Source organism: Diceros bicornis, chromosome 35 (genome assembly GCF_020826845.1).
Source record: "Diceros bicornis minor isolate mBicDic1 chromosome 35, mDicBic1.mat.cur, whole genome shotgun sequence".
Lineage (NCBI taxonomy): Eukaryota > Metazoa > Chordata > Mammalia > Perissodactyla > Rhinocerotidae > Diceros > Diceros bicornis.
The window spans coordinates 200,203-226,139 of record NC_080774.1 but is presented as its reverse complement, the minus strand read 5'-3'; the positions used below and the strand labels follow the sequence as shown (position 1 = coordinate 226,139).

The window sequence follows — 25,937 nt, the reverse complement described above, 5'->3', positions numbered from 1 at the left end:
TTGGAGGTAAGCGGAATAAAGAAAAGAGCTCAGGATTTGGATTTCAAGTTATTCAGATTTTTTTCATCTATTGTATTTTCATTTTAATTCGGTTCAAAGCATTTTCTGATTTTCCTCGTGATTTCTTTTTTGAGCTAAAAAATGTATTTTTTAATTTCCAAAAATCTGGTGATTTCCTATGTTTTTTCTGGAACTGACTTCTAATTTAATTCCACTGTTGTCAGAAAACACACTTGGTATGATTTCAATCCTTTTAAATTTATTGTGACTTATTTTGTGGTCCAACATAGGACCTATCCTGGAGAATGTTCCATGTGCACATAAAAATTATGCATATTTAACAGTCTTTAGGTATAGTGTTCTATATATGTCAATTACTTCGAGTGGATTCATAGTATTATTTGAGTCTTTTCTGTTTTTGCTAATTTTGTCTAGTTGTTTGTTTTTATATTTAATATTTCCTTTCCTTTGCTTTCTTTTGGCTTACTTTGCTGTTCCTTTTTTTATTTTTTTGTGAGGAAGATTAGCCCTGAGCTAACATCCATGCCAATCCTCCTCTTTTTGCTGAGGAAGACTGGCCCTGGGCTAACATCTGCACCTATCTTCCTCCACTTTATATGGGATGCTGCCATAGCATGGCCTGACCAGCGGTGTGTGGGTGCGTGTCCAGGATGTGAACCTGGGCCGCCAGCAGCGGAGTGCGTGCACTTAACCGCTATGCCATGCGGCCAGCCCCACTTTGTTGTTCTTTTACTAGCTTTTTGGGAATTTAATCCACTTGTTTTGTTTTGTTTTTACTGTTATAATTACTCAAGATTATGAAATTTCCTGTCATCACTGCTTTAAGTTTCTCCCATAAATTCCTATATAGTGTCCTCTACAGTTTTGGGTGTATTTCCACGTTTCGTTCAATATTTATTGAATAGAAAGCTTTCTTTAAAAAAGACTTTCAGGCACATAGGCCTTCTTAAATTATGCTATTAATTTATAGTTTTATTGTAGTTATGCGAGAGGATTGTTTGATCTGTCTTGGACTGAGAGTAGTATGTTCATGCCTCCTATTATTGCTGTGCTTCTATTTATTTGTCTTTTCATTTACTGTAGGCTCTCCTTTATGAAGTTGGTAACTGTATTATTTGGTGCACTGATATTCAAAACCGTTTTATAACCCTGTGAATTGCAGCTTGTAGCCTCACAAAGTGTCCTTCGCTGCTATGCCTTTCGGTCTCAACCCTATCTTGTTTGATATCAAGACCTGAGCACCCCTGGCCTTCCAGTCTCTTCCCCCGACCACGCCGGGGGCGCTAGGGCTGTGGACCTTTCCCGTCGGGCTCCGACCCTCACTCCAGACCCGCCTCTTGCTGGAAGCCCGGCCAGTAAGCAGGGACCCTCCGCAGAGGTTTCTGGGAGATGTAGTTTTCTTTCGGCACCGCCCCGTCTGGCGCATCGACGCATGACGTACTTCCGCGTGCGCCGCAGCAGCAGCCGTACTCGGGCTCGACGTCGATGGACCGCAGAGGGCTGGCGGCGTCCCGGGTTTCTGCGGCCGCGGGCTCGGTGGAGGCGCGGAGTTAATGCGGCTCGGAGCGCCCTGTGCAGACCAGGATCCTGGGCAGCTGAGGCGCCAACGGTCTGTCCGCGGCGTGGACGGAGCCAGCCCGGCCTCGGTCCCTCCTGCTTCAGGGCCGTCAAACGGTACGAACTCACGGCTTCGGCTCCCTGCGAGGACTGAGCCTCCCGCGGACCCTCCCTCTTGGGGCGCGGGGTACCTCCGGGCGGGCGGGGCAGCGGGGAGACCCTCACGGCTCGGTTCTCTCCTCCGCAGCCCGCACGGAGCAGCGCGGGATGGCCGCCGGGTGCCGGACAGCGTCGTGCTGGGTGAGTGGGAGCGTCCCTCTCAGAGCGGACTCGGCGCTGGGGTGGCACCTTCGTCCCGTGACGGCGACATCCAGGGCCTGGACTCGCGTGCTCCCCGCCCCCTCCCCGCCTCTGGATCTCCAGAAACGCTCCTTGTCTTCCGGCGTCTCGCGTCCGGGGCCCTCTCCTTCGGCAGTTATACTTGATTGCCGCTGCGGACCTTGGACTCCGAGGGAAGTGAAGGCCCTTGCTAAGGAAATGAGTCTCTATCATTTTCGGATTTTTCACACACGAGCGCTGAGTTGTCTTCATATCCAGACCTTTAGGGCCTCGTTAGGGACATTACCCTCCCCTTTGTTCATTCGTTGTTACTGAGTGTCTTCTGTGTGCTGGGCCTGGGTACTGGTGCTGGCAGCGGCAAGATAAATTATGCTTCTTGTTTTAGAGGAGCTGTGGCCTGGCGGGGAGAGTGATCAAGTGAACACTGGGCACAGTAGCAGGTGGATGAGCAGAGAGAGGAGGTTGAGGGTATAAAGCAGGAGGGCGCAGTTTTGGAGGAGAGGAGGGTCAGTGGACCACCTGGACTGTGCAGGTGATTGATGGAGTGAGCGAGAGGGGGGACTTCACGGTGATTGCTGTCCTGACCTGTGGCACATGGTCGTGGTGTTTTCACTCTTGGGAACACTAGTAGAAGAGGGACTAGAGAAGGTGTACAGCTTTGTAGATGTTGAATACGCAGTGCTTGTAGCTGAGTCTGTGGCTCAGGTGGGAGTTCTCAACTGGAAATGTACAGATTAAAGGCATGTATATTAGTGGAAGGTCAGGATATGACCGAATACAGCCTGGAAAAGGACCAAATAGAGCATTTGGGGCAATGACAAGGAGAGAGGCTTGTGGTGAAGAAGGGCTGAAGTGCAGGAGAGGTGAGAGAAAGTTTGGAGAGTGGCATGTTCTCCTGCACCTTTGAGAAAAGAGAACGTAAAACTCATGATATGAAATGCCTAAGAAGTATTTTGTGAGATGAAAAGGTATCTCTTGGATTTTGGAATTTGAAGGTCTTAAGCAGTTTTTCCCAGGGAAGAGAGCATGTTGGGGGTGGTGCAGATGGTCACTTCCTGAGAGGTAAAGGGAATGTTGTAATGTGGATTGCACGAGCTGGGCAGCAGGATGTAAAGAACTGGTGATAGTATAGTCCTTTTTTAGGTGGTCAAGTGTGACAGGAAGAGTTTGGGGGCCAGGGAGAAGAGATTTCACTGAGGTGGCCTGAGGGATACAATTAACCTCAAAATCAATCAGCTTTTTATTTTTAAACAATAACTATGTAGAAAATGCAATGAGAGGAAGCATTATATTTACAACAGCATTAAAAAAAGATAAAATAAGTGAATATGAGTATACAGGACCTAAATAAAGAAGATTTTAAAACTACTGAATAATATTAATAGGTACCACTCACTAAAGTCTCACAACCCTGTGAGGAACCTGGGGAGCATGCCCATGGTCCCAAACTAGTAAGGGATACAAGAACACTGGGATGGCAGAGCTAGGATTCAAACCCAGGCAGAGTGTCTTCAGAGTTTGTGGTTCTTATTGCCTCTTAGGACCTAAAGACATCTTAACAGATGTGAACAGTATTTGCTTGTTTTTGAGTGCATGTATTAACTTAACAAACATTTATTGACTATTAAGCCAGGTAATTTTCTGGGACATGCAGGGGTGAACAAGATCAACAGGGTCCATGACCCCATGGAGCGTATGGGAGACAGTCAGATATATCTGAGGAGCATGATAAACAGGTACAAAATTTGTGAATGTTTTGCATGTGAAAGAGAGTGGCCAGGTGACTACTTTAATTGGCAGCTCTCTCTTGAGGCAACATTTAAGCAGGGTCTCAATGACAACTTGACAGTCATGGGAAGAGGGGGCAGGGGGAGAGGAAGCATTCCAGGCTGTGGAAGCAGCTGTGTCAGTGAACCAGCAGGTGCCTTGTCTTGTGGAAAGAAGGCGTAAAGAAGGCGTGTGGCTGGAGTAGGGAGGGGAGTGCAGCAGCCAGGACCAGGTTGTGTTTGCTCCTTAAGGGAGGTGAGGATGGTGCTGGAGAGCCCTTGGAGTTTGTTTTATATTTTATTTTGAAATAATTTCAAGACTATAGAGAAGTTTTAAGAATAGCGTAAAAAACTGTATTGTGTTAAAAAAACACCCTTCACCTAGATTCCCCAGTTGTTGTTACTATTTTGCCTCATTAGCTCTCTCATTCTGCCTCTTTACTTCTGTGTGTACGTGTGTGTGTCTATGTACACACACACTCCTTTTCCTCCCTCCTTTGTTGTTCCAGTCCCTGCCATCCCTCCACCTTTCAAAGCCAGCTCTTGCTTGCACCCCTCACCTTTTTTCCCCTAGGTCTTCTCTCCCTTCCTTCTTTCCTTCTCCTCTTTCTCCTTCTACTTCCCTCTCCTTCCTTCTTATTTTTGTTGTCACAAATACTGCAGGAGTATATTCATTGTATGAAAGGTTACTTCACCCCTCCCATTCTACTTCCCAGAAAAAACTGCCACCCACTTTTTTTAGGTAACCTTCCTGTCATTTTTCTCTGCATTTTACATGTTAGATCATGCACACCAGTGTCTGTTTGTGTTTTAGTGTGAAAATAGTTTTATAGCTTTTCCTCTTAAGTATAATTTTTAATCTCATCCTTTTAGCAAAGGTGATTGTAAGTGGCTCCTCCAAAGCCCCTTTGGCTGCTGTTTCCTTCCTCTTCTATCCAGATGTGGTCAGTAGCTTGGGGGGGAGCTCCATCCAGACGTTTTCTACAGGAAACAAGATTTTATGTTTTTTCTCTCCAGTGGATTGTGCTGTGTGCTGTTTCCCCTTAAATTTATTTAGATATCTTTGTGGAAATACTGTGCATATAGGTTGGGTGCATTCCTTTTAATAGCTCCATTTTATGTCCTCCAGTGTGGGTGGGCCACACTTTATTGAGCTGTTTCTCCACTGATGGGGATTTGTCTTTGTGGACTAACCTTTCCATGTCCTGGCTGTGAGCAGCCCCACAGCTGGTAACCACCAGGGCTCCCTACCTCTCCTGCTCTCAGATATGCCTCTCAGCTTTTGATCTGCTGAAATTTTCTGTTCTTTTGATACACAAATATGTTTAAATTTTTAAAAATAACTGATTACAATGATTCATGGATTTTATAGGTGATGGGGTGGAATTTCAGGTGTGCTTAAGTCAACCTTTAAAAAGTTTTGTTTTTATCTGAATGGCATCATACTGTGTCTAGTTGTTCTGTAGTTTGCAAAAATGTCTACGGAGTGAATGCACCATATTCCCATTTAGCTATTCCCTTATTCATGGAAATTTAGGTTGTTTAATTTGTCACTATGACAGACTTTGAAATAGTGAATAGCTCTACACATGTGAATTAATTTTTGATGACATATTTGATACTTTTCTACGTTCTCTTAGAACACAATTTAGTCTCTTATCTTCCATCCCAATCCCCTTTCTTGCTTCAGAGGTAATCAATTTGGTGTATATTTTTCTAGATTTTTCTCCATACATTTATCTATGATGTTTATATCCTTAAAAAGTGTGTGTATTTTGGTTTATTTGTCTGGGTTCTTACATAAATGTGTTTCATACTACATTACGTATTACTTCTGTGTTTTCTCATGCAAAAAATATATTTGTAGATGTATCTGTGATTATTTTATATAGTTAACCATTTGTGGCTTATTTTGACTGTTTTTCTTTTTAATTGAGTTCTAACTTAAATATGGTAAAATGCATAAATCTTAATTGGAATATTTACCTACACTGAAAACAATCCTATCCAAATCAAAACAAAGAGTTGTAGCACCCCAGGAAGTTCCATTGTGCCCCCCATCGCGACAGCCCCACCCCCAGAGGTCACTGCTTTATTTATTTATTTATTTTACTTATGTTACATCCAACACCATAGATTTTGCCTGTTTTTTAACTCGATATATTTGGAGCTGTACACTAAGGTGTCTGGCTTCTTTCAGTCAACATCGTTTGTGAGCTTCATCCAAGTTGTATGATGTTCTATTGTATGAATATCTCATAACTTCCCTGTTGTGTTCATCTGTTAACGTGGACGTGGACATCGGCAACGTTTGGGTTGCTTCCGGTTATGGACTATTTTGAATAACACTGCTGTGAACATTTTCGCACATGTCTTTTGATGGATGTCAGCTCTCGTTTATTTGTTAGGCATGTACCAGGATTTCTCAACCTCAGCACTATGGACATTTTGGGCTGAATAATTCTTCTTTGTGGAGGACTGTCCTGTGCGTTGTAGGATGTTGAGCAGCGTCCCTGGCCTCTACCCGTTTATGTACCAGTAGCACTACCCCCATGTGACAACCATAAATGTCTCCAGACATCCCCTGGGGGCAGAATCTCCCATCCGCTCCATTGAGGACCACAGGGTATGTACTTAGGAGTGGTATTGTTGGGCTGTTGGGCATACACGTATTTAAGTTCAGTATACACTACCAAACAGTTTCCCAAAGCAGTGAACCACTTTGTATTCCCACCACCACCGTGAGCGGTCCACTTGCTCTGCGTCTGTGCCAACAAGGGGACTTGTTTTGTCTCTTTTGTGCTTGAATGTTTTCCCACAGAGTGGATGTGCTACACTTAAGTGTTCTCCGATGCTCCTTTGAAGTGTTATCAGTTCTTTATTTCTAAATGTCTCCTTGGCTTTTTAAAAATAAATTTCCAGTTTTCTTTTCATCTATTTTATATAACTTTTCTTCTGTATTGTTAGATATTTATAATAGTGATACATTGTGATGGTTATTTTAATGCCTGTTGGCTGTGACATCATCTGGATCGTCTGTGGGTGTGTGTCCACTGTGTGCTCTTTCCTTTGATTTATCGGTCGTGTTTTCTTGTCTTTTCATGTGTCTCAAAATTTTCTATTTTATGCCTACATTGGTATAAAAGGAACAACCACAGAGACTGAAGTTCAGTGGTACCCCCTACCAGAGAGTGTTTCCCCTTCCCTCTGTCGTGCAGACAGGGGTGACTGATCACCTAATCGAGGCAGGCCTTGAGCTGCTCTGGGGCTGGGTTGCTGCTTTAGTGAGACTTGGTTCACCTAGGGTTGGGGGTGTTTATTGCGGGCTCCTCTCTAATAGTACTTCCTGTCCTGAGTGCTTCTAGCCTGGGACAGTCAGTCCGCCCTTCCAGCCCATCTCCTGCGCTGACCAGCACTCAGCAAATGCCCCAGGAAAGCCTGCTGTCCACGGGGGCAGTCAGAGCCTCCGCCGGCTCCTCCTTCCCCTCTGCCTCGGCTGAGCTGTCCTGCCTCTTCTCAGGCTGCACCAACGCCCCCAGCAAAGTGAACGGCCAGCACGGTTAGCTCCCCTGGGGAGAGCTCGTCCCTCTCTGGAATTTGGTCCATTTAGTCCTCATTGCTTCCCTGGGTCTCTGATTTTTTAAAAAAGATATGAGTATTGTAATTTACCTTTAATTTTCTAGTTGTAGCAGTGGTAGTCCAAGCATATGATTTTATTTTTTGTTAATAAGAGTTAGAAAATACTTCTCATTAGAAGAAATAAGATGAACAGTCTTCTTAGCATTTTGATTGAGAATTCATTGAATTTATAAATTAATTTGTTGAAAATTAGTATCTTAACCATGTTGAGTCTACGCATCATGAATGTAGTGTAACTCTTCAATTACTCAGGTCTTTTGTTTTCTTTTTAATTCTTCTGCACTGATGTATTTTATCATGTGTGTATTTTTTGTTTGGTTTTTCTGTATTTTTAAGCTTTATTCCTGAGTACTTTCTGGATTTGTTGTAGTCTTTCTTATTACATTTTCTAGTTGATTACTGCTAATGTATCAAAAGCTATTCCATATTGTTGTTTTTCTAAACTGCCACCCTGTTGTTTCTTATTGGCTCTCAAGTCAGCGACTCTCTTCTGTCTTTTAGTCACACAATCAGATGTGTGTAAATAATGGCAGTAGTTTTTCTTCTCGCTCAGTGTTTCTCATTGGCATCTGTTTTGTTCCTGCTGTGGCTGGTCCTCTGGGACAGCATTGACCAGTGGTGTCGATATGAGCATCCGTGTCTCTTCCTAACTTTAAAGGAAATACTTTTAATGTTTCACACAAAGTATGATACTTTCTACAGGTTTAGGGAAGAAACCTTTCTTGTGTCAAGGAAATTCCTTTTACCTTTAGCAAACTGAATTCTGATTTTTAAGAGTGTTGAATTTTATCACATTACTTTGTTTCATCTATTGAGATGATTGTTTGGCTGCTCTCCATTAATGTACTAAGGTGACTTATTTGATTGATAGGGTTTTTTTTTAATTTTGGACTGTCCTTTAATTTTTTGGATAAATTTTCTTGTCGTAGTTTGCTATCTATGTATGTACAGGATTTGTTTTACTTTACTAATGTTTCTATCTGGGTACTTTGATCAGAGTTAATAATAAATGAGATTAGACTACAGTTCGTGCTCTCCTTGCCTGGTTTTGTCTGCGGGGTTGTGCAAGTTTGTTGATGCATGGTGTGAGCATCCCATCGTTTCCTGGATCTGTATCTGATTAGATACGATGGGATTTTCTGTTCCTTGGATGTTGATAGAACTCACTCTTAAATATACCGTGTGGGACCATTGGGTTTCTGGAGAGGGTATATCTTTGAATACTAGTTCAATATATTTTATGATCATTGACTGATCAGTCTGGCTTTCCTAATTCTTTCTGGGCCATCATTACTTTCATTTTCTTAGAAAATATTCCATTTCTTCTAAGTTTTCAAGTTTATTGGAACAAATTCGTAAATACAGTCAGTTCTGCTGTCATGTTTGTTTTAAAAACGTGAATTTGTTTCAGCGTGATTGATATCACGGGAACAATGTGAGCTTTTTGTCTGATTTCAGACAACCCTCTTTCTACTGCTTTATAATAAGGTGCAGCCCTTCTGACACCCCAATATCAGGTCTTTTGTTTCGAGGTAAAGTGCATATTCGTGGTAGTATTTATGTATTTCTTAACTATCAAATGTGTCAACTCTGCTGTTTTTCTTAGGTTCCTGCTTTGCTCTGTGTGTGGCTGGCAGAGGGGTTACGCTGCAACCCCTTCTTCCCATAAGCCCCATGGTTTTCCCTGTGCGACTCTGCATAGCGGTGATTTTTTGCAACATGCGTGTTGCATGGCAGCAGAACTGCCTTGTGTAATAATCTCTTACAAATTTTTAAATCTCTTCTCTTAGAGTTATGGACCCTGTCTTGGTCATAACAGTTTTCTTTTTTTACGTTCTCTTGTTGATCATACTTGGCCAATTAAAATTTTTAAAAATAGTTTCTTTGTATTTTATTTTTATTCTTATCAAGCTTAAAAAATAGTAAAAGGTGGGGCCGGCCTGGTGGCATAGTGGTTAAGTTTATGTGCTCTGCTTTGGGGCCTGGGGTTTGTGGGTTTGGATCCCAGGCGCAGACCCACACACTGCTCCTCAAAGCCATGCTGTGGCAGCGTCCCACATACAAAATAGAGGAAGGTTGGCAGCAGATGTTAGCTCAGGGCCAATCTTCCTCACCAAAAAAGAAATAATAATAATAATAAAAGACTTGAAATAGAATGAGCCTCCTGGTTTACCCCCACTCTCTGCTCTGTACCTTTCTTCCTCCATCCTGTCCCCAGAATTAGCTGCTTTGGTCTACGTTCACACTTGTGGTGTCTGCCTCACACTTTTATACAGTGGCGTTGTGCACTGTCCTTCATGTTTCTCCTCCCTCCATTGTTTTTTTTTTTTTCTGCTGAGGAAGATTCACCCTGAGCTAACATCTGTTGCCAATCTTCCTCTTTTTGTAGGTGAGCCGCCAACATGGCCACTGACAGACAAGTGGTGTAGGTCCGCACCTGGGAACTGAACCCGGGCCGCCGAAGTGGAGCGCATCGAACTTAACCACTAGGCCCCCGGGGCTGGCCCTTCTCCCTTCATTGTAAAGTAGCTGGCTTGATGAATGGCCCGGGCTTGATTAGGATACAGACACGTCACAGCTTCATTTTTCTCCATCACAACCTCAGATATGCCCTGTCAGCTCTCCCTCCCTGGCCCTGGTGGTCCTCTGAGCGAGAGCCCATGATGTTCTGGTCACAATCTGATTTGGCTGTCATTACTTTCAGGCTTTGGAAAATCCAGTCCACACTCTAATTGCAGCCCGCTTCTTCCCCAACTCAGCTGTAGGGGGGAGTTAGGGAGGCTCATCTCTTTATTCCCACTTCCTTTTCTTGTTGCCCTCCTGTGGGGGCTCCTGGGTGATGATGGGAAGACAAGGGTGATTAGAGGACAGAGCTCCTGTTGTCTGGCGGTCAGTACTCAGCACCTGGGGGTCGCTAGGAGCCTGTGACAAGGCTCAACCCTCTATTTCCATGATGTGAGTACCTCTGTCTTACTTACCTCTGCAGGATCCCCAGAACTGCACTCACTGTCTCTTCCCTCCAGGGTCCCCCTCCCTGCAGATAGTGCTGTTGGGTAGGAGCCTGTCCAGGGCATCAAGTCCAGGAGTCTCCTGGGCGTCACTTCTCACCTGCCTTTGCAGCACTCCAGCAGTCTCCATCTTCAGAATTTCCCAGAGGCAATCAGATATCATATTCCTTGTGTACTGCAATTTCCTGAAATCCCTAAACACAGGTCACTTCCTCCTGACTGGGGGCTGGGTGGACATCCAGGCTGCACAGACATTGTCTCCTTCCCTTTCTTCCCACAGGTGCTCTCCTTAATGGGGACACTTCTCCTCAATGACCCACTTCTGGGCACTGCTCTCTAGCTGCTGCTTCACCATCTCAGCCCCTCGTTCCCTCTGTTTCTCATCCCTCAGGCTTCCCCACCTCGTTAAAGGGTAGCGTCGTCAGTTTGCCTGGCCGGGATCCGTGCCGTCGTCCTCAAGATCCTTCTCTCTCTACGTGCCGCGTCGTCTCTCTCAGGACGTCTTCTGGCTCTGTCTTCGTGTGATGCCCAGAGCACAGCCACTGCTCGTCACCCCATTGCTCTTGCTCCAGCCCCAGCTACCCTCCTCTTCCCCTGGAACCAGGACCACCCTGCTCCGCAGCGTGCAGAATGGTCTCAGATGTGAGTCAGAGCCTGACCCTCTTGTTCAGGGCCTTCCAGTGGCTTTGCCTCACTTGGAGTAAAACCCCGAGTCCTTGCTGTATCCTTTGAGCCCTGCAGGCCTGGGCCTTTGTTGTTTGCACGTCGCCTGGAAGGATCTTCCTGCAGAAATCTTGGAGCTCATTCTCACATCGGTTGGGTTTCTGCCCAAATGTCGCCTCACCAGAGGGCTCCCTGATCACCCTGTCTGGAACAGCGCCTGTGCCTGCCCCCTTGGACTCTGTCCCCTTTCCCTGCTGAGTCTTTTTTTTTTTTAATTTATTTTATTTTTTCCCCCCAAAGCCCCAGTAGATAGTTGTATGTCATAGCTGCACATCCTTCTAGTTGCTGTATGTGGGACGCGGCCTCAGCATGGCCAGAGAAGCGGTGCGTCAGTGCGCGCCCGGGATCTGAACCCGGGCCACCAGCAGCGGAGCGCACGCACTTAACCGCTAAGCCACGCGGCCGGCCTTCCCTGCTGGGTCTTGTTAGAGTGCCTTCACCACCTGCGTGTCAGGTAGCTGTGTGTTTGCTGGCGTCTCCCCGTGCAGGAACAGAAACCCACTGAATCTAGGGACCACGTCTCCAGCTGGGTCCCTAGCACCTTGAGCAATCCTGGCACATGGTTGGTGCCTAATCCTGGCACAAGCGTGTGCCTGGCACATGCTTGTTGAATGATCCCCTGTGATCTGTGGCTTGTTACTACTTTTTTGGTCTCATGAAAGGAATTGACTGTAGGCATACGGCAGCTCACAGAGATGTCAAGAACCACGCCTGCAGGCTGCACACCCAAAACTGCCACAGAACTGCCTGGTGAGGACCTGTGGCTGCCCCTGGGTGCAGACTGCCACCATCCCACACCCATCCATGGTGGCTCTCCGTCTGTGGCTCTGTGACTCCAGATTCAGAGTCTGTGCTGGGGTGTCCCCTGGTTGGCCTCAGTCATAGGCCCCTTATTTTCTTGAAGAAAGGCTAGGAATTCACCTATTTGGCACCTTTTTTTTTTTTATGGTGCCAGACTCTTACTTCCACTGAGACTGAAGGTGGGCTGAGCAGCCAGCAAGATGACAGACGCTTCTGGAGGGTCCGACCTTCCCATGTGTCTGGCACCTTTATTTAGAACCATTCTTTCCATCTCTGTGCAAGGTATACCCTGGGTATGTTTTTATCAAAGAGTCAAAACACCTTATTTCATTTGTGTGTGTTAATGTTTCTTTCCCTCTACAAGACTGAAAGCTTCTCAAGGGCAGAAGTGAGTTTTATTCATCTTGAAATGTTCGGGACCCAAAAGAATATCTGTCACAGAGAAGCGCAGTTATTTTACTTTATTTATTTTAATTTAATTTTTTTTAATTTTTATTTATTTATTTTTAATTGTCTCTCAAAGTGAATGCTGACTGGGCACGGAGGCAGTCTGTGGAGGAACATTTCTCCTCTCCCAGTAACTCGACATCTTTTCCACGTCACCTAATGTAATTGCATCAATTGAATGGGGTGTGTATTATTACAGGGATTATTGTCATTCAAGGATATATCTCTGGAGTTCACCTGGGAAGAATGGCAGTTACTGGATTCTATGCAGAAGTACCTATACAGGAATGTGATACTGGAAAACTACAGCAACCTGCTGTCTGTGGGTAAGTACAGCGTCTCTCTGTAGCTCAGACTGTGAATCATCAGTTGCCATCTGTTTTTGTTTTGTTGACCTGCCCTGGGGCCTCTGAAGTACTTAATGATTATGGACGTGAACTTCAGGGGTCAGATGTTCTTAGTCTGTATTTGGAGTCCCTATTAGGAGGCCCTCACCTCCTAATTGTAATCTTTCCCCAAGTGCAGAAGAGCAGCTTCACTTTGTAGCTCCTGATCACTAGCGGTTTGGCTGATCCTTTGTCATTTTCTGTTAACAGGGTATTGTGGTTCCAAACCTGATTTAATCTTCAAGTTGGAGCAAGGAGAAGAGCCGTGCATAATAAATGCCAGCATTTCCCCTCAGAGCTGTGCAGGTGGGTGAATGGGAAGCAGGAAAAGGGAGGGGTGGGAGTGACCTGGGGCTGGCACTCCGACAGTGTGGTGTGCAGAGAGACTTGTCCTTGAAGTCCTTCAATCCTGGGGCCCCTCAGGGACCCCGAGAGCTCCTCAGATGAGGAAACGGCCGTCGCTCTTCCCGCGTCTGAGCCTTCCTCCCTGGGCTCTGAGAGGTAGGCGTGCCCTTCCCTGCACTCTGCTCAGGTGTTGCTTTCTGAGTTAATTTCCTTCCTTCTAGCACCTTCATTCTCTGTCTGCCTTCCCATGGGCGTGGACCGCATCGGGCATCCGGGCCTCCAGAGAGTTTCTCCTTCCTCACACCTGGTCAGACTTGTGCCTCTGCTTCCCTTACGTTTACTTTCTCTTCTGCCTTCCTCAGGTAAATCCCTCAGGATTTACCCACAGTCTTTACTTCCTTCCCTCGTCTTGACCATCTTAGAAGATTTCATTGCTTTCTTCTCTCTTCTCATGCTGATCACATTGAAATTATAACTGTTAATTTTCCTGGGCACTTTTCTTAAAAGAATTCTGAACCCGGGCCTGGTCTCACCTGTATCATTAAATGATTTCATCACCTTACGTTTCCTGGCTTCTTTTAGTCTTCTCTTTCGATTTGTCCTAAGGGTTTTGTTTCCCAAATTCGGCTGTTCTCTCTTAAGTTGTAACTATTGAAAGCCTCTTCCATTCTGAAAATTTCTGCTTTTTTTCTCTCAGTGTTGTAAAATCAAATTTGACGTCCTCATCCCCTTTTTATTCTGCGCTCTAGTCCTGGGTTTTACGTGCTTGCTGGAGAGCCCCCAAGCTTTCCCACTCTTCAATCTCAGTTTCAGAAATGGGAAGGAACTCCTTCTAAGATGACTCTTCTTCCTCAGTTTTCCAATTTTTATTACTGCTGTTGCACTTCCAGTGCTCAGTGCTCTGTCCTGGCCTCAGGGGGGTCACCTTGGGTACCCCTGTCTCCTTTCTCCCTTGCTAATCTCACTACTGTTTCTGTTTCTGTTAGTATTATATTCTTTGAAAATATCTTTATAGCTCCTGTCTCCTCGATTGTCACCTGGACTACATCAGTATTCTCTCATACTTGGATAGCTCCAATTCTTAACCATATTTGAGAACTCTCATCTTCTTCTTAGCTGTTGTTGCTGGATTTATTTTCATAAGCATCCTTATCACTAGTCTGAGAAGATAAACAGGTATCTTAAATCCCTGATTCAACCAGAATAAACAATAAGGAATTTATAGTCTCAAATGACAAATTGTCTGCTATAGGGCACCAGTTCCACGGTGGCTTAATTCAGAAGCTTGGTGATGTCAGGGGTCGAGGTTCATCTGTCTCCCCTTTGTCCAACCTTGATGTTAACGCTTTTGTTTTCAACATTTCCGGGTAGGTGCTTCAGTGCCAGGCATCACATGCAGACACAACAGGAACCACTGTATGAGTCCTGTTTCTTTCCAAAATATCCTTTTCATCGGTGCCCAAAATCTTCCCCAGAATGCTTTCTTACAACTGAAATGCCAGTGCCTAAGCCAGTCACAGTGTGGGGAGTGGGGCAGGCTCCATTGGGGCTCTGCCCCTGTTGGCCAGACCACATGGACCATATCCTCACCCAGTCAGGGCTGCTGCACAGAAGGAGGGGAAATGCCTTTGGGTGTGCGGTGAACAGTGCATATTAGAGTCCCACCTCTGGATGTTCAACACAATATGCCCTTCTTTCCAGCTGTGCATCTTCAGAAATGCTGATGGTGACATGAAATGTCATCGTCCCTTCCCACAGGGGAGACAGTGTGAGTTCTCATCATGGGTCTGAATCGCGTTGCACATCTAGGCTCTCTTGGGGTGTGTGCAGTGACGTCAGACAGCTGTGATGTGGCCTCACCGTCTGCACTGACATGTAGTTAAAGACAGATTGTCTATTCCAGACGTGCACAGTGGCTGGGAAGAAAGCAGAACATCATAATAGAAGCTCCTCTTTCCGGAAGGTGAGGATGGGAGACAACAGTCATCATTGGTCCATTGCACACCTCATCTCTTTTAGGAAATGATATGGGGAGACTTTTTTGCCCTAGTGTTGGTGTAATTTCCTTGTTATCTGATTTCACAGTCCTGGCACTTGACTCTGAAAGAGTCTTCCTTCCTGTTGTCCTCCAGGGCCACAGAGGAGATCAGGTTTGGGGAGAATGCCCCTTCTGAGGCTCTTATATAGTTTCATTAGCCCACTTCTTGGTGCGAGTTTGGGGTGGGTAGGGTTGAAGAATCGTAGGCTGATACCAGACCAGGCTTAGGGTCCCTCAAAAATTCATAGGCTTCCAGTCAGTTTTCTTTTTTTCTGACTAACAACCACCAAAAGTTGTCTAGATGAAGTCTGTGAGCCTGAGGATTCCTTTGTTCTTGCCCCTGGTTTTAGTATGCTCACCTTTCACGCTAGACTGTGGTGGCCCCACTTTCAGGCTCAAACCTCACTGATTCGTCCCACCACTACTGGGAAGACAGTGTTTAACAAGTCCTGAGGAGGTAGGAAAGCTCCTGAAGATCCCACCGCAGTAATCCTGTGATGAGATGGTCGGGGCTGTGTACCTGATGAGTGCTGTCCTGACCTTGACCTGCTGCTGTTGTTTTCCTTTAACCTCTGTTCATCACTCTCATCATCATTTTACTGCTTGGGCCTCATAGATGGACTTTCCCCTTCCCTCTGCATCTCCTGTCCAACCTTAAATGTCATCTGCTCCAGGGCTATTGGCATCCCTTTCAATTGTCACGTGTTCCTTGGAAGAGCTCATCCATCACATCACTGAATACCTTCTCTATGCGGTTGACTCATACTGTTGACCGAGCGCTGAACTTAAGTCTAACTGCGTACTTGCTGTCTCCATTTGGGTATTTAACTGAGATCTCAAATGTAATAAGATCCAAAACAAAGTCCTTCATTTTTCCTCCAACCATGTTTCTCTCCCGGTGTTTTCCATCTCAAAGAGCAGCACCACCTGTTTCTCAAGTCTAAAATCTAGGAGTCATTAAATCCTCCCATCGGCTCCCACATCCAGTCCCTCAGGAACTTTTCTCAGTTCTCACTCTAGGTCTGCTCCACGTTTGCTCAGCTGCAGACATCTCATCCAAACCGCTGTCCTGTCACCCTGGACTAGGATGATGGCTTTATGATCATCTCTGCCCTTTTCCTGTTGATTTGTTAGATGACAGCCAGACTGATCTTTTAAAAGCACAAGATGAATCGAGATCTCCTCTAATTAAAATCCTTTGGGTGAGAAGAGAACTTTTTGCTGTGGCTTTGCCTCATTTGGCTCCTGCGTCCTCTCTGTTCACTCAGTGGTTTTGGCTGTCCTGGCCTTCTTTCTCTTTCTTAACCATGACAAGCAGGCTCTGCTCTTCCTTCTGTGTGGAACGCTGTTGCTTGTAACTTTCCTGTGGCCTGCTCAGTCTCATTTTTAATGTCTCATTGTATACCCTCCTTATTCTGTATCCTGTGAGTTCACTTTTTGAGTACAGTTTTGCAATAATGAAATTCAGATATAAAATAATTGACATTGGCTCCTCAGTACAAGCTAAATTTTTTAAATCTCTCTTTTAAAAACCATTTTTGATCACTGCTAATTCACTTCCCATTTCCATCATGGGACTTGGCTTCGTTTGAGTCAGTTCCCCTCGCCCCCATGCTTAGATATATGGCGCATGTACACATAGCCAATATTTCTTTTGAACCGGTGTCAGAGGCCTGTTACCAAAAGAAAAAGACTCATTATATTGCATTTCTAAAGCTCTTTAATTCCATATCAGGTTTGTGTTATGATTTTTAAAATACTGTGTTTTTTTTCCCTAGAGGGTTGGAAAGAATGGTACCAGAAAAATCAGGATGAGCTTGAAAGTGTTGAGAGAAGCTATGCTTGTAACGCATTTGGAAAACTTCATCTGAGCAAAACCCATGTTTCTTCAAGACAAAGACTCCATAAGTATAACACACATGGAATAAGTTTCACACAAAACTCAGGTTCAACCAGAAGCTATCTAAGAAAGAATCCTGATAAGGTTCATGGATATGAAGAATCATATTTTCTTAAGCATCAAAGGGCTCATAGTATAGAAAAAAACTGTGTATGTAATGAATGTGGGAAAGCTTTTCGTTGTAAATCACAGCTCATTGTACATCTCAGAATTCATACAGGAGAGAGACCTTATGAATGCACTAAATGTGAAAGAGCCTTCAGTGCCAAGTCAAACCTTAATGCTCATCAAAGAGTTCACACAGGAGAAAAACCCTACTCATGTAGTGAATGTGGGAAAGTCTTCTCTTTTAGGTCACAGCTCATTGTCCATCAGGAAATTCACACAGGAGGGAAACCTTATGGTTGCATTGAATGTGGGAAAGCCTACAGCTGGAAATCACAGCTTATTTTACACCAGAGAAGTCATACGGGAGTGAAACCCTATGAATGTAGTGAATGTGGAAAAGCCTTTAGTTTGAAGTCACCATTCGTTGTACACCAGAGAACTCACACAGGAGTAAAACCCCATAAATGCAATGAATGTGGCAAAGCCTTTAGGAGTAAGTCATACCTCCTCGTTCACATCAGAATGCATACAGGAGAGAAACCCTATCAGTGCAGTGATTGTGGGAAAGCCTTCAATATGAAGACACAACTTGTTGTACATCAAGGACTTCACACAGGAAATAATCCTTATCAATGCAGTGAATGTGGGAAAGCCTTCGGTAGGAAGGAACAGCTCACTGCACATCTGAGAGCTCATGCAGGAGAGAAACCCTATGGATGCAGTGAATGTGGGAAGGCTTTCAGCAGCAAATCATACCTCGTTATACATAGGAGAACACACACAGGAGAGAGACCCTATGAATGTAGTTTCTGTGAGAGAGCCTTTTGTGGGAAATCGCAGCTAATTATACATCAGAGAACTCACTCAACAGAGAAGCCCTATGAGTGCAATGAATGTGAGAAGGCCTATCCTAGGAAGGCATCCCTTCAGATACACCAGAAAACTCACTCAGGAGAGAAGCCTTTTAAATGCAATGAATGTGGGAAAGCCTTCACTCAGAAATCGTCTCTCAGTGAACATCAGAGAGTTCATACGGGAGAGAAACCATGGAAATGCTCTGAATGTGGGAAATCCTTCTGTTGGAATTCAGGGCTTCGTATACATCGAAAAACTCACAAGTGAGAGGGGAGGATGAAGTAGATGTTAGAAGCATTCTCACAGAAGTTGATCCTCAGGAGACTTCAGATGATGATATAGACAGGATATATAAGCGGAAGTCCGAAAAATACACTCATATCAAATAAGTCATATAGGAGAGAGACCCCTCATATTTGGAATGAATGAGCAAAAGCTTTCAGAAGTAAGTCATACAAGTATTTGTAGATGACAATAATTGAAGGAATGAGGAGCAATAACTGGCAGATGTAGTAGCATCATTAAGATTTAATTTGGAGAATTCACACTGAGAACACCTGATACATTTAATAAATCAGGAAAGCATTTTCCCATAGAAAATGCATTACGTGAAGAGTCACATTCCAGATTTGAAGGTGTGTTTTAGAATGAAGAAAATCTTGATTATAAATGGTAGACTTTTTCCAGGTGGAATATAAAATTGCTTTTTATTTTGATATGTAAATAAAGTAATGGTCAGGGAAACAACAAGGAACATATCCTGAAGGTTAAGGGATAATTAGTGTGACTTTCCTGAGTAACACTGAATAGCATTTTTTAAATTTTTGGTATTTTATTTTTTAATATAACTTGTTATACATGTATTTAATAGTTTGTGGAATAACAGCCCCCAATATTCTCCATATTAAATGCTAAATATCAATATCGTCTCTTTATTTCTTAGCAATATAAGGAAACTGTGGTTTTTAATGAATGAAAGGATGTGGTTCTCACTCCAATGAGTTATTCAGGAGTCTGCATAAGTGGGTCTGGCAGTGAGTGCAGGGCTGCTGCTTAAGAGAAATCGTAATAAACATTGATTGTATTTTAGCAGTTTAGTGTCTGTTTTCCATTGATTGACAGGAGCACCCTAGTTTTCTCTGAAGAAACACCTCCCCTCTGTTGTGTGCATCCTTGTGGTAGTGTCTTTCAAGGTGTCCTTTCCACTAGCCACAGGTGAGCATTATGCCTCTTGTTGGGTAATGGTAACCTCTTTTCCAGGATTTTGAGTCTCTAATTCACACATGAACCAGAGGGGAAATGTGGAAACTCGTTTATTCTTGTCCCAGAATTCTACTGAGACCTTCAGTTAGTTCCTTCTATATTGACTTCCCAGAATAACTTTGCCAGTCTTCCTCTTGTTTTGCTTGAGGAAGATTCGCCCTGAGCCGACATCTGTGCCAGTCTTCCTCGAGTTTGTATGTGGGTCCCTGCCACAGCATGGCCGCTGATGAGTGGTGTAGGTCCACGCCTGGGAAATGAACCCAGGCTGCCGAAGCGGAGCACACTGAGCTTAGCCACTAGGCCCCGGGACCGTGTTCCCCTCCACCCCCCTGGAAAACTCTGGATGCCATCCATTTTTGAGCCTGGTTTTCTGGCTGCCTATGTGCTTCCTCATATTTCAGTAAGAACTTCTTTTTCTGCTGGAGTTAAGGAGAATGAGTTTCTGTTTCTTGTAGCCAAAGGGCTTTAATTGAGAATTGTTGCTCTGCAATAGTGTGTAGATAACAAACTGTTAGAGAAAAGTGGAGTATGTGGTTTAGATTTTTTCCTGAGACAAGAAGAAAATTTTTCAGGTTCTTGTTTATATTCCAAGATGGGATCTTTTTAGCCCACAGTATGAAATAGTGTTATTGCTTGTGTACACCAAGAACCTTGTGGCCCCTGATGGTAAGATTCTGGGAACATTGAGGAACTATTACCATAGAAAAGTTTTAAATTTATGAGGAAGTTTGTGACAGGAAATTAGATGGCTACTGCTGGTCATATCAGCTCATAGCAATGACAGACTTGAAGCCCTGAAATCTCATCTCAAGGCGGAGTATTAAACTCAGCAGCTCTCTGTGACGTTGCTGAAATCATTGCTTACTCATGGCTGTAGGGTTGAGATGGTGGAAATCGAATATATATTTGGCTTGCTGAGTTAAAAAGTCATCCATTTCAAATGCTCACTGTCCCTTATATAAAACATGCATTGGTCTAGAAAATGTTGTCTCTTGGTCATTCGAGTAGGGATATCTGAGAGGAATCTGAGGACTCAGCCTGGCCAACTCCTGATAGACTTTGCACTGTATGCTCCTCACTCACGGATATAGACTAGGTGTTGGCAGACTGTAGCCCATGAGCCAGATATAGCTTGCTGCCTGTGTTTGTATGGACAGCAAGCTAAGACGCTTTTACATTTTTAAATGGTTGAAAAAAGATCAAAACTATTGGATGAAATGAGAAAATTATTTGAAATTCAAATTTCAGTGTCCATAAATCAAGTGTTATTGGAACACAGCCAGACAGTTTATGTATTGTCTGGCTGCTTTTGCACTGTAATGGCAGAGTTGAGTAGTTGTGGCAGACACCGTGTTGCCCACAAAACCTCCTACTTCTGATGTCGGGCCCCTTCCCTTCTCTGAAAAAGCAGGAGGAAGCTTATTCTACCAGTACCCCCTGCCTCATTGTCACCAGCTCTGTGTCCACGCTTCCTCTTTTTATAAGGGCACCAGTCACTGGCTCAGGTCTCATCCTAAGGATCTCATTTCAACTTGATTATCTCTATTAAGACTCTGTCTAATTAACTTCACATTCTCAGGTGCTGGGGTTAGAAATCCAACATATCTTTTTTGAAAGGACAGAATTCAACCCATAGCAGTCTGCCTTCTTGCCCCCACCTCCCGTGGCCAGTTTGTGTCTTTTTCATGTGCAAAATACATTCACCCCAGCCCAACATCCCCCAAAAGCTCAATCTATTCCAGCATGAACTCTGTCCAAAATCTGATCTAAATATCATCTAAATCAGGTATGGGTGAGACTTGGTATGGTTCTTCCTGGGGCAATATTCCGCTTCATTTGTGAACCTGTCAAGGTAAACAACAAATTATCTGCTTCCAAAATACAATGATCAAATGGGCATAGGATAGATATTCCCATTCCAAAAGGAAGAAGTCAGGAAAAAGTGTTGTGAGTCCCAAGCAAGTCCAAAACCTAGCAGGGCAAATTCCATGAGATTTTAAGGCTTGAGAATAATCCTCTTTGGCTAAATGCTCTGTCCTCTGAGCCTACTGGGGTGGTGGCCCTGCCCCCTCATCCCTGGATGGTGGTCCAGCCCTCTGGAATTGGAAAGATGGCTTCACCATCAGGGCCATCCTTCCCTTTTCTGTAAGGATAACCCATGTTCACAGCTAGGTAGCTCTATCAGCTGTTTCCTGCGTGTAGAATCCCAGAAGGCCAGCAACATTCCTTCATTTCCACCTTTCTCTGTCCCCTTCAGTCCAAGTTGGTGGTATTTCTGCTGAGATTGGTTGGATTCACAAGTCACACACCTCAGCTCTTTAGCTTTGTCCAGCCACACCCTAGGTGTTCTCTCCAGAGCATGCTTTTTCATTTTTGGCAATATGGGTAGGCTGAGAGTCTTCCAAATCTTGAAGAACTAGTTCCTTTAGGCTTAACATTCTTTCATTCTTCAATTTATCTCTGTCCTGTCTCATTTTACTATTAGCAGCAGGGAGAAGTCAGGCCATGCCTTCAACACTTGGCTTAGAAATCCCCTCAGCTAAATATCCCAGTTCATTATTTATAAGTCCTACTTTCCACAAAACATTAGAACATAATTCAGCCAAGTTCTTTGCCACTTTATCTTTTTTTGTGTGAGGAAGACTGGCTCTGAGCTGACATCCATTGCCAATCCTCCTCTTTTTACTGAGGAAGATTAGCTCTGAGCTAACATCTGTACCAATCTTCCTCTATTTTGTATATGGGATGTAGCCACAGCATGGCTTGACAAGCGGTGTGTAGGTCTGCGCCCAGGATCCGAACCTGCAAACCCCGAGCCGCTGAAGCAGAGAGCGTGAACTTAACCACTATGCCACTGGGCCAGCCCCTCTGTCACTTTATTACAAAGATCCCTTTTCCTCCAATTTCCAATAATATGTTCCTTGTGTTTATCTGACACCTCACTAGAAGTATCTCTTTGACATTCATAGTTCTACCAACAGTTTTCCTCATGGTAATCTGGGCTTTTTCTATAAAGCTTCTCAAAACTCTCCAATCCTCTACCAATTCCAAAGCCACTTCCACATTTTTAGGTATTTGCTACAGTACCAAAATCTTTATTCATTTGCTAGGGCTGCTGTAACAAAGTACCACAAAATGAATGGTTTAAACAACAGAAATTTATTGTTTCATAGTTCTGGAGGCTAGAAGTCTGAAATCAGGGTGCCAGCAGGGTTGATTCCTTCTGAGAGCTGTGAGGGAAGAATCTGTTCCGGGCCTCTCTCTTTGGCTTGTAGATATCCATCTTCTCCCTTTGTCTCTTCACATCATTTTCTCCCTAGGTGTGTCTGTTTTTGTGTCTAAAGTTCTCATTTTTATAAGGATACCAGTCATTGGCTTAGGGCCCACACTAATGACCTCATTTGAACATGATTAGCTTTGTAAAGATCCTATCTGTAAATAAGGTCACATTCTGAGGTGTGGGGATTAGGACTCCAGCATGTCTCTTTTGGGGGGATAGAATTCAACCCATAAAAATGAACAAGGAAATAGACAACTTGAACAACACTATAAGCCAAGTGGACCTAACAGACATATGAGGAGCAGTCCTCCCAACTATAGCGGAATGTACATTCTTCTCAAGTGCACACGGAATAGTATAGACGAGATGCCAGGTCATAGAACAAGCCTCAAAAATTTAATGATGGGGTCTTGTCAAAAGGACAGCACAACCAGCTTGAAGACACAGGCCAAATCTGGGACAGTTTGGGCATCCAAATAAATACTGATAACAACAGGTTATAACCCAAAGAATAAAATAAGAATCCATGTATCCATATTGAGATAAATATATAAATGTATAGACAAGTAAGAAAGAAGGGAAAACTCTGAAGTAGAATATCACTTAATAAATGCCACAGGAAATGACAGAAAAATCACCGTTTGATACCTAGCACTTGTTTTAGGCAAGAATCATCCATGAATGCTAAAATTAAGTGAGTGAAAGTATTATGAGAGACACTTTCATTAGTCTCAAAACATCTGCCCAAAAGATACTTATTACAATTGGAAAAATAATAACTTTACAAAAGAGAAATCTGGCATTTACCACCTTAATTAAGCAATCAAAATTAATATTGTCATTATTGATAGAAACAAATATTATAGAACTCTTGATATGATTCTCTGAGAAGGATATAACATCACTCCTGTGATACTCTTGCCAAAAATGCATAACCTGCATCTAACTCATGAGGAAACATCTAACGAGCGCAGTTGAAGGCCATTTGGCACGGAAGTGGCACTCTTTAAAATGTCAAGGTCATGAAAGACAAAGACTGAAAGAGTGTTCCAGTTTAAAGGTAACTAAAGATATACAACATTGGATACTGAACACAAATTTTGTTTCTTGGACATTATCAGGACAATTGATACAAAAGTTTTGTATATTAGACAGTAGTACTCCATTTATGTTAATTTCCTCAATTTGATCATTTTACTGCAGTTAGATAATAGAATGACCTTGTAGAGATACTCACTGAAGTGTTTAGGAGCCTAGAGGAATTATGGCTGTAACTTATGCTCCTAGCTTTCAAGAAAAATAAGTTCTTGTACACAGAGACAGCAGGCATGGTAACATGTTAACATTTGGGGGATATAGGTAAAAGGTATTAGGAATTCTTTACTATTCTGTAAATTCTGTATTGTTGTACTATTTTTTCAACTTTTCAGTAGTATGAAATTATTTCTAAATAAAATAGTAAAAAGGAAAAATGAATTTAGCAGGTCATTGGATGTCAGGTCAATATATCCAAGTCAATTCTATTTCTATACACCAGAAAAACTTTATAAATTGGTATTTAATAAAATAAATCCACTTTCAAAAGTATCAAAACGCAAAATATAAAAAAATAAATCTTGTGGTATTGGAACTGTTCAGTATTTTGACTGGGGTTGTTGATACATGGACCTACACAGGTGATAAAATTGAATAGAACTTAATACAAACACACAGATGAGTGTAAGTAATACTGGGGAAATCTTAATAAATATTGTGGATTGTACCAATGTCAATATTCTGGCTGTGATATTATACTATAGTTTTGCAAAATGTTAACATTGGGGTAAACTGGGCAAAGTATATAAGGGATTTCTTTGTATTATTTTTTACACTGCAGGTGAATTTGTAATTATTGCAATAAAAATTTCAATTAAAACAAAATAAATCTAACAGATGTAAAAGGAGAATGAATAAACTTACATACAGTCAATGGAATATTAGGCAGCTGTGAAATAAACTACAATTGAATGAACAACATGTCCAAGTCCTAGATATAGAACACGGAGTGACGTCATGCACAGAAGGCTGTATATAATATAATACCATTGTTAAAGGCCAAAATAAAATGGGATTACATATTAATTAGGCACACACATGTATGTGATAAAACGATGAAACAAAAAAGCAAGAGGATAGTCAGCAACATATCTGGAGAATGTCTGTGTCTGTGGAGGGAGCAGCGAGTTGCAAAGGAGGAGCAGCGAACAGGATGCAAGTGAGTTGTAGATTTCTCTGTCTGAGATGGGGTGGTAGATTCGTGAACATTCATGAGAAAGTACTTGTTACTAATATTAGATGAAAAGGGGACATAAATACAGATAATTAGATTTAATTATAGGGGAATATTAAGGATAACCGTGTACCACCAAATATGAAAATTTAGCTAAAATTTTTCAGTTTTATGGCAATTTATACATTACCAAAATTGAGCAAGCAGAAAAAGCAAGACTGAATAAATCAATAACAAGGAAATTTGATGGTAGTCGAGAACTTCCCTCAGTGAAATGTAGCAAGCCTAGATTATTGCACAGTAAAGTTTTACCGAACATTGAAGGACTTGATCATCATTGTGTTATACAAGCAGTATTACAAAAATTTTAAAAGGATAGATTACTCCCAAATTCATTTTGCAATGCCAGTATAACCTTCACAGCAAATCTGGAGACAGTAGGAAAAAAAAATTATAGGTCAATCTAATAGATTAAAATTCTCTGAATAAAATGGAATCCAGGTTTCTTTCCCCACACATTTGTACATGTCTGTTTTAGGCTGAACTATATGAAATTAGCAATAAGGGACCACTTTTGACCTGCGTGGCAAGTTTTATTTTCCAGAGACGACTGTAACAATATGTCCCATCTCACGTGCTCTTCTACAGGGTGGCTGTGCCGCTCCTCCCCGGCGGGTCCTGCTGGCTGCTGAGCCGGTTGTGGCCAGAGGAGTGCGGTGGAAGTGCTGTGCATGAGTCCCTGCACCGTGAAAGGTGGCGCAGCTTCTGTTTCCCGCGCTGGAATCTTGTTCTTGAACCTTTGGCTGCTGTGTGGGCAGTCCCTCAGGCTGAGGTGTAGGAGGAAACCTCCAAGTCCACGCAGAGAGACCACCCAGAGAGGCTCTGAGGCTACACGAGGAGAAAAAGAGCCCATCTGGCCCCCATATACTCCCATTCCTCACTTTCTGGCTCCAGCCACTGACGGAGAGCGATTGCATGCGAGATCCTGACCCAGAACTCCAGCCACACCTGTCCGAGTTCCTGGCCGACAGAAACCACGAGAGATGGCGACACCCTAGTTACATACGCTGTAGGGTTTTGGGGACATAGTATAGGCAGCAAGAGTGACTGGAAGAGAAATTTGGTATTGCAAGTGGAGCGCCACTGTAACAAAATCTTAAAACATGTGCCACTGGCTTTGGCACTGGGTGAC

General features: G+C 43.3%; 1 protein-coding gene across 5 annotated transcripts; it reads left to right on the top strand.

Annotated features, from left to right (window-relative positions):
- Positions 1 to 1,499: 1,499 nt before the first annotated feature.
- ZNF26 (zinc finger protein 26) lies at positions 1,500 to 20,971 on the top strand. Of its 5 annotated transcripts, XM_058531146.1 has the most exons (6): positions 1,500 to 1,695; positions 1,826 to 1,878; positions 12,501 to 12,627; positions 12,898 to 12,993; positions 14,936 to 14,995; positions 16,849 to 16,909. In XM_058531146.1, the coding sequence occupies exons 1-5, from the start codon at positions 1,575 to 1,577 to the stop codon at positions 14,971 to 14,973; spliced, it is 435 nt and encodes a 144-aa protein (XP_058387129.1). In that variant the 5' UTR covers positions 1,500 to 1,574; the 3' UTR covers positions 14,974 to 14,995; positions 16,849 to 16,909. The 5 variants fall into 5 exon arrangements, with proteins under 5 accessions (XP_058387129.1, XP_058387130.1, XP_058387126.1 ...); XM_058531143.1 differs by lacking the exon at positions 14,936 to 14,995 and having other exon boundaries at positions 1,501 to 1,695; positions 12,519 to 12,627; positions 16,849 to 20,971; XM_058531142.1 differs by lacking the exon at positions 14,936 to 14,995 and having other exon boundaries at positions 1,501 to 1,695; positions 16,849 to 20,971.
- The last annotated feature ends 4,966 nt before the right edge of the window (positions 20,972 to 25,937 follow it).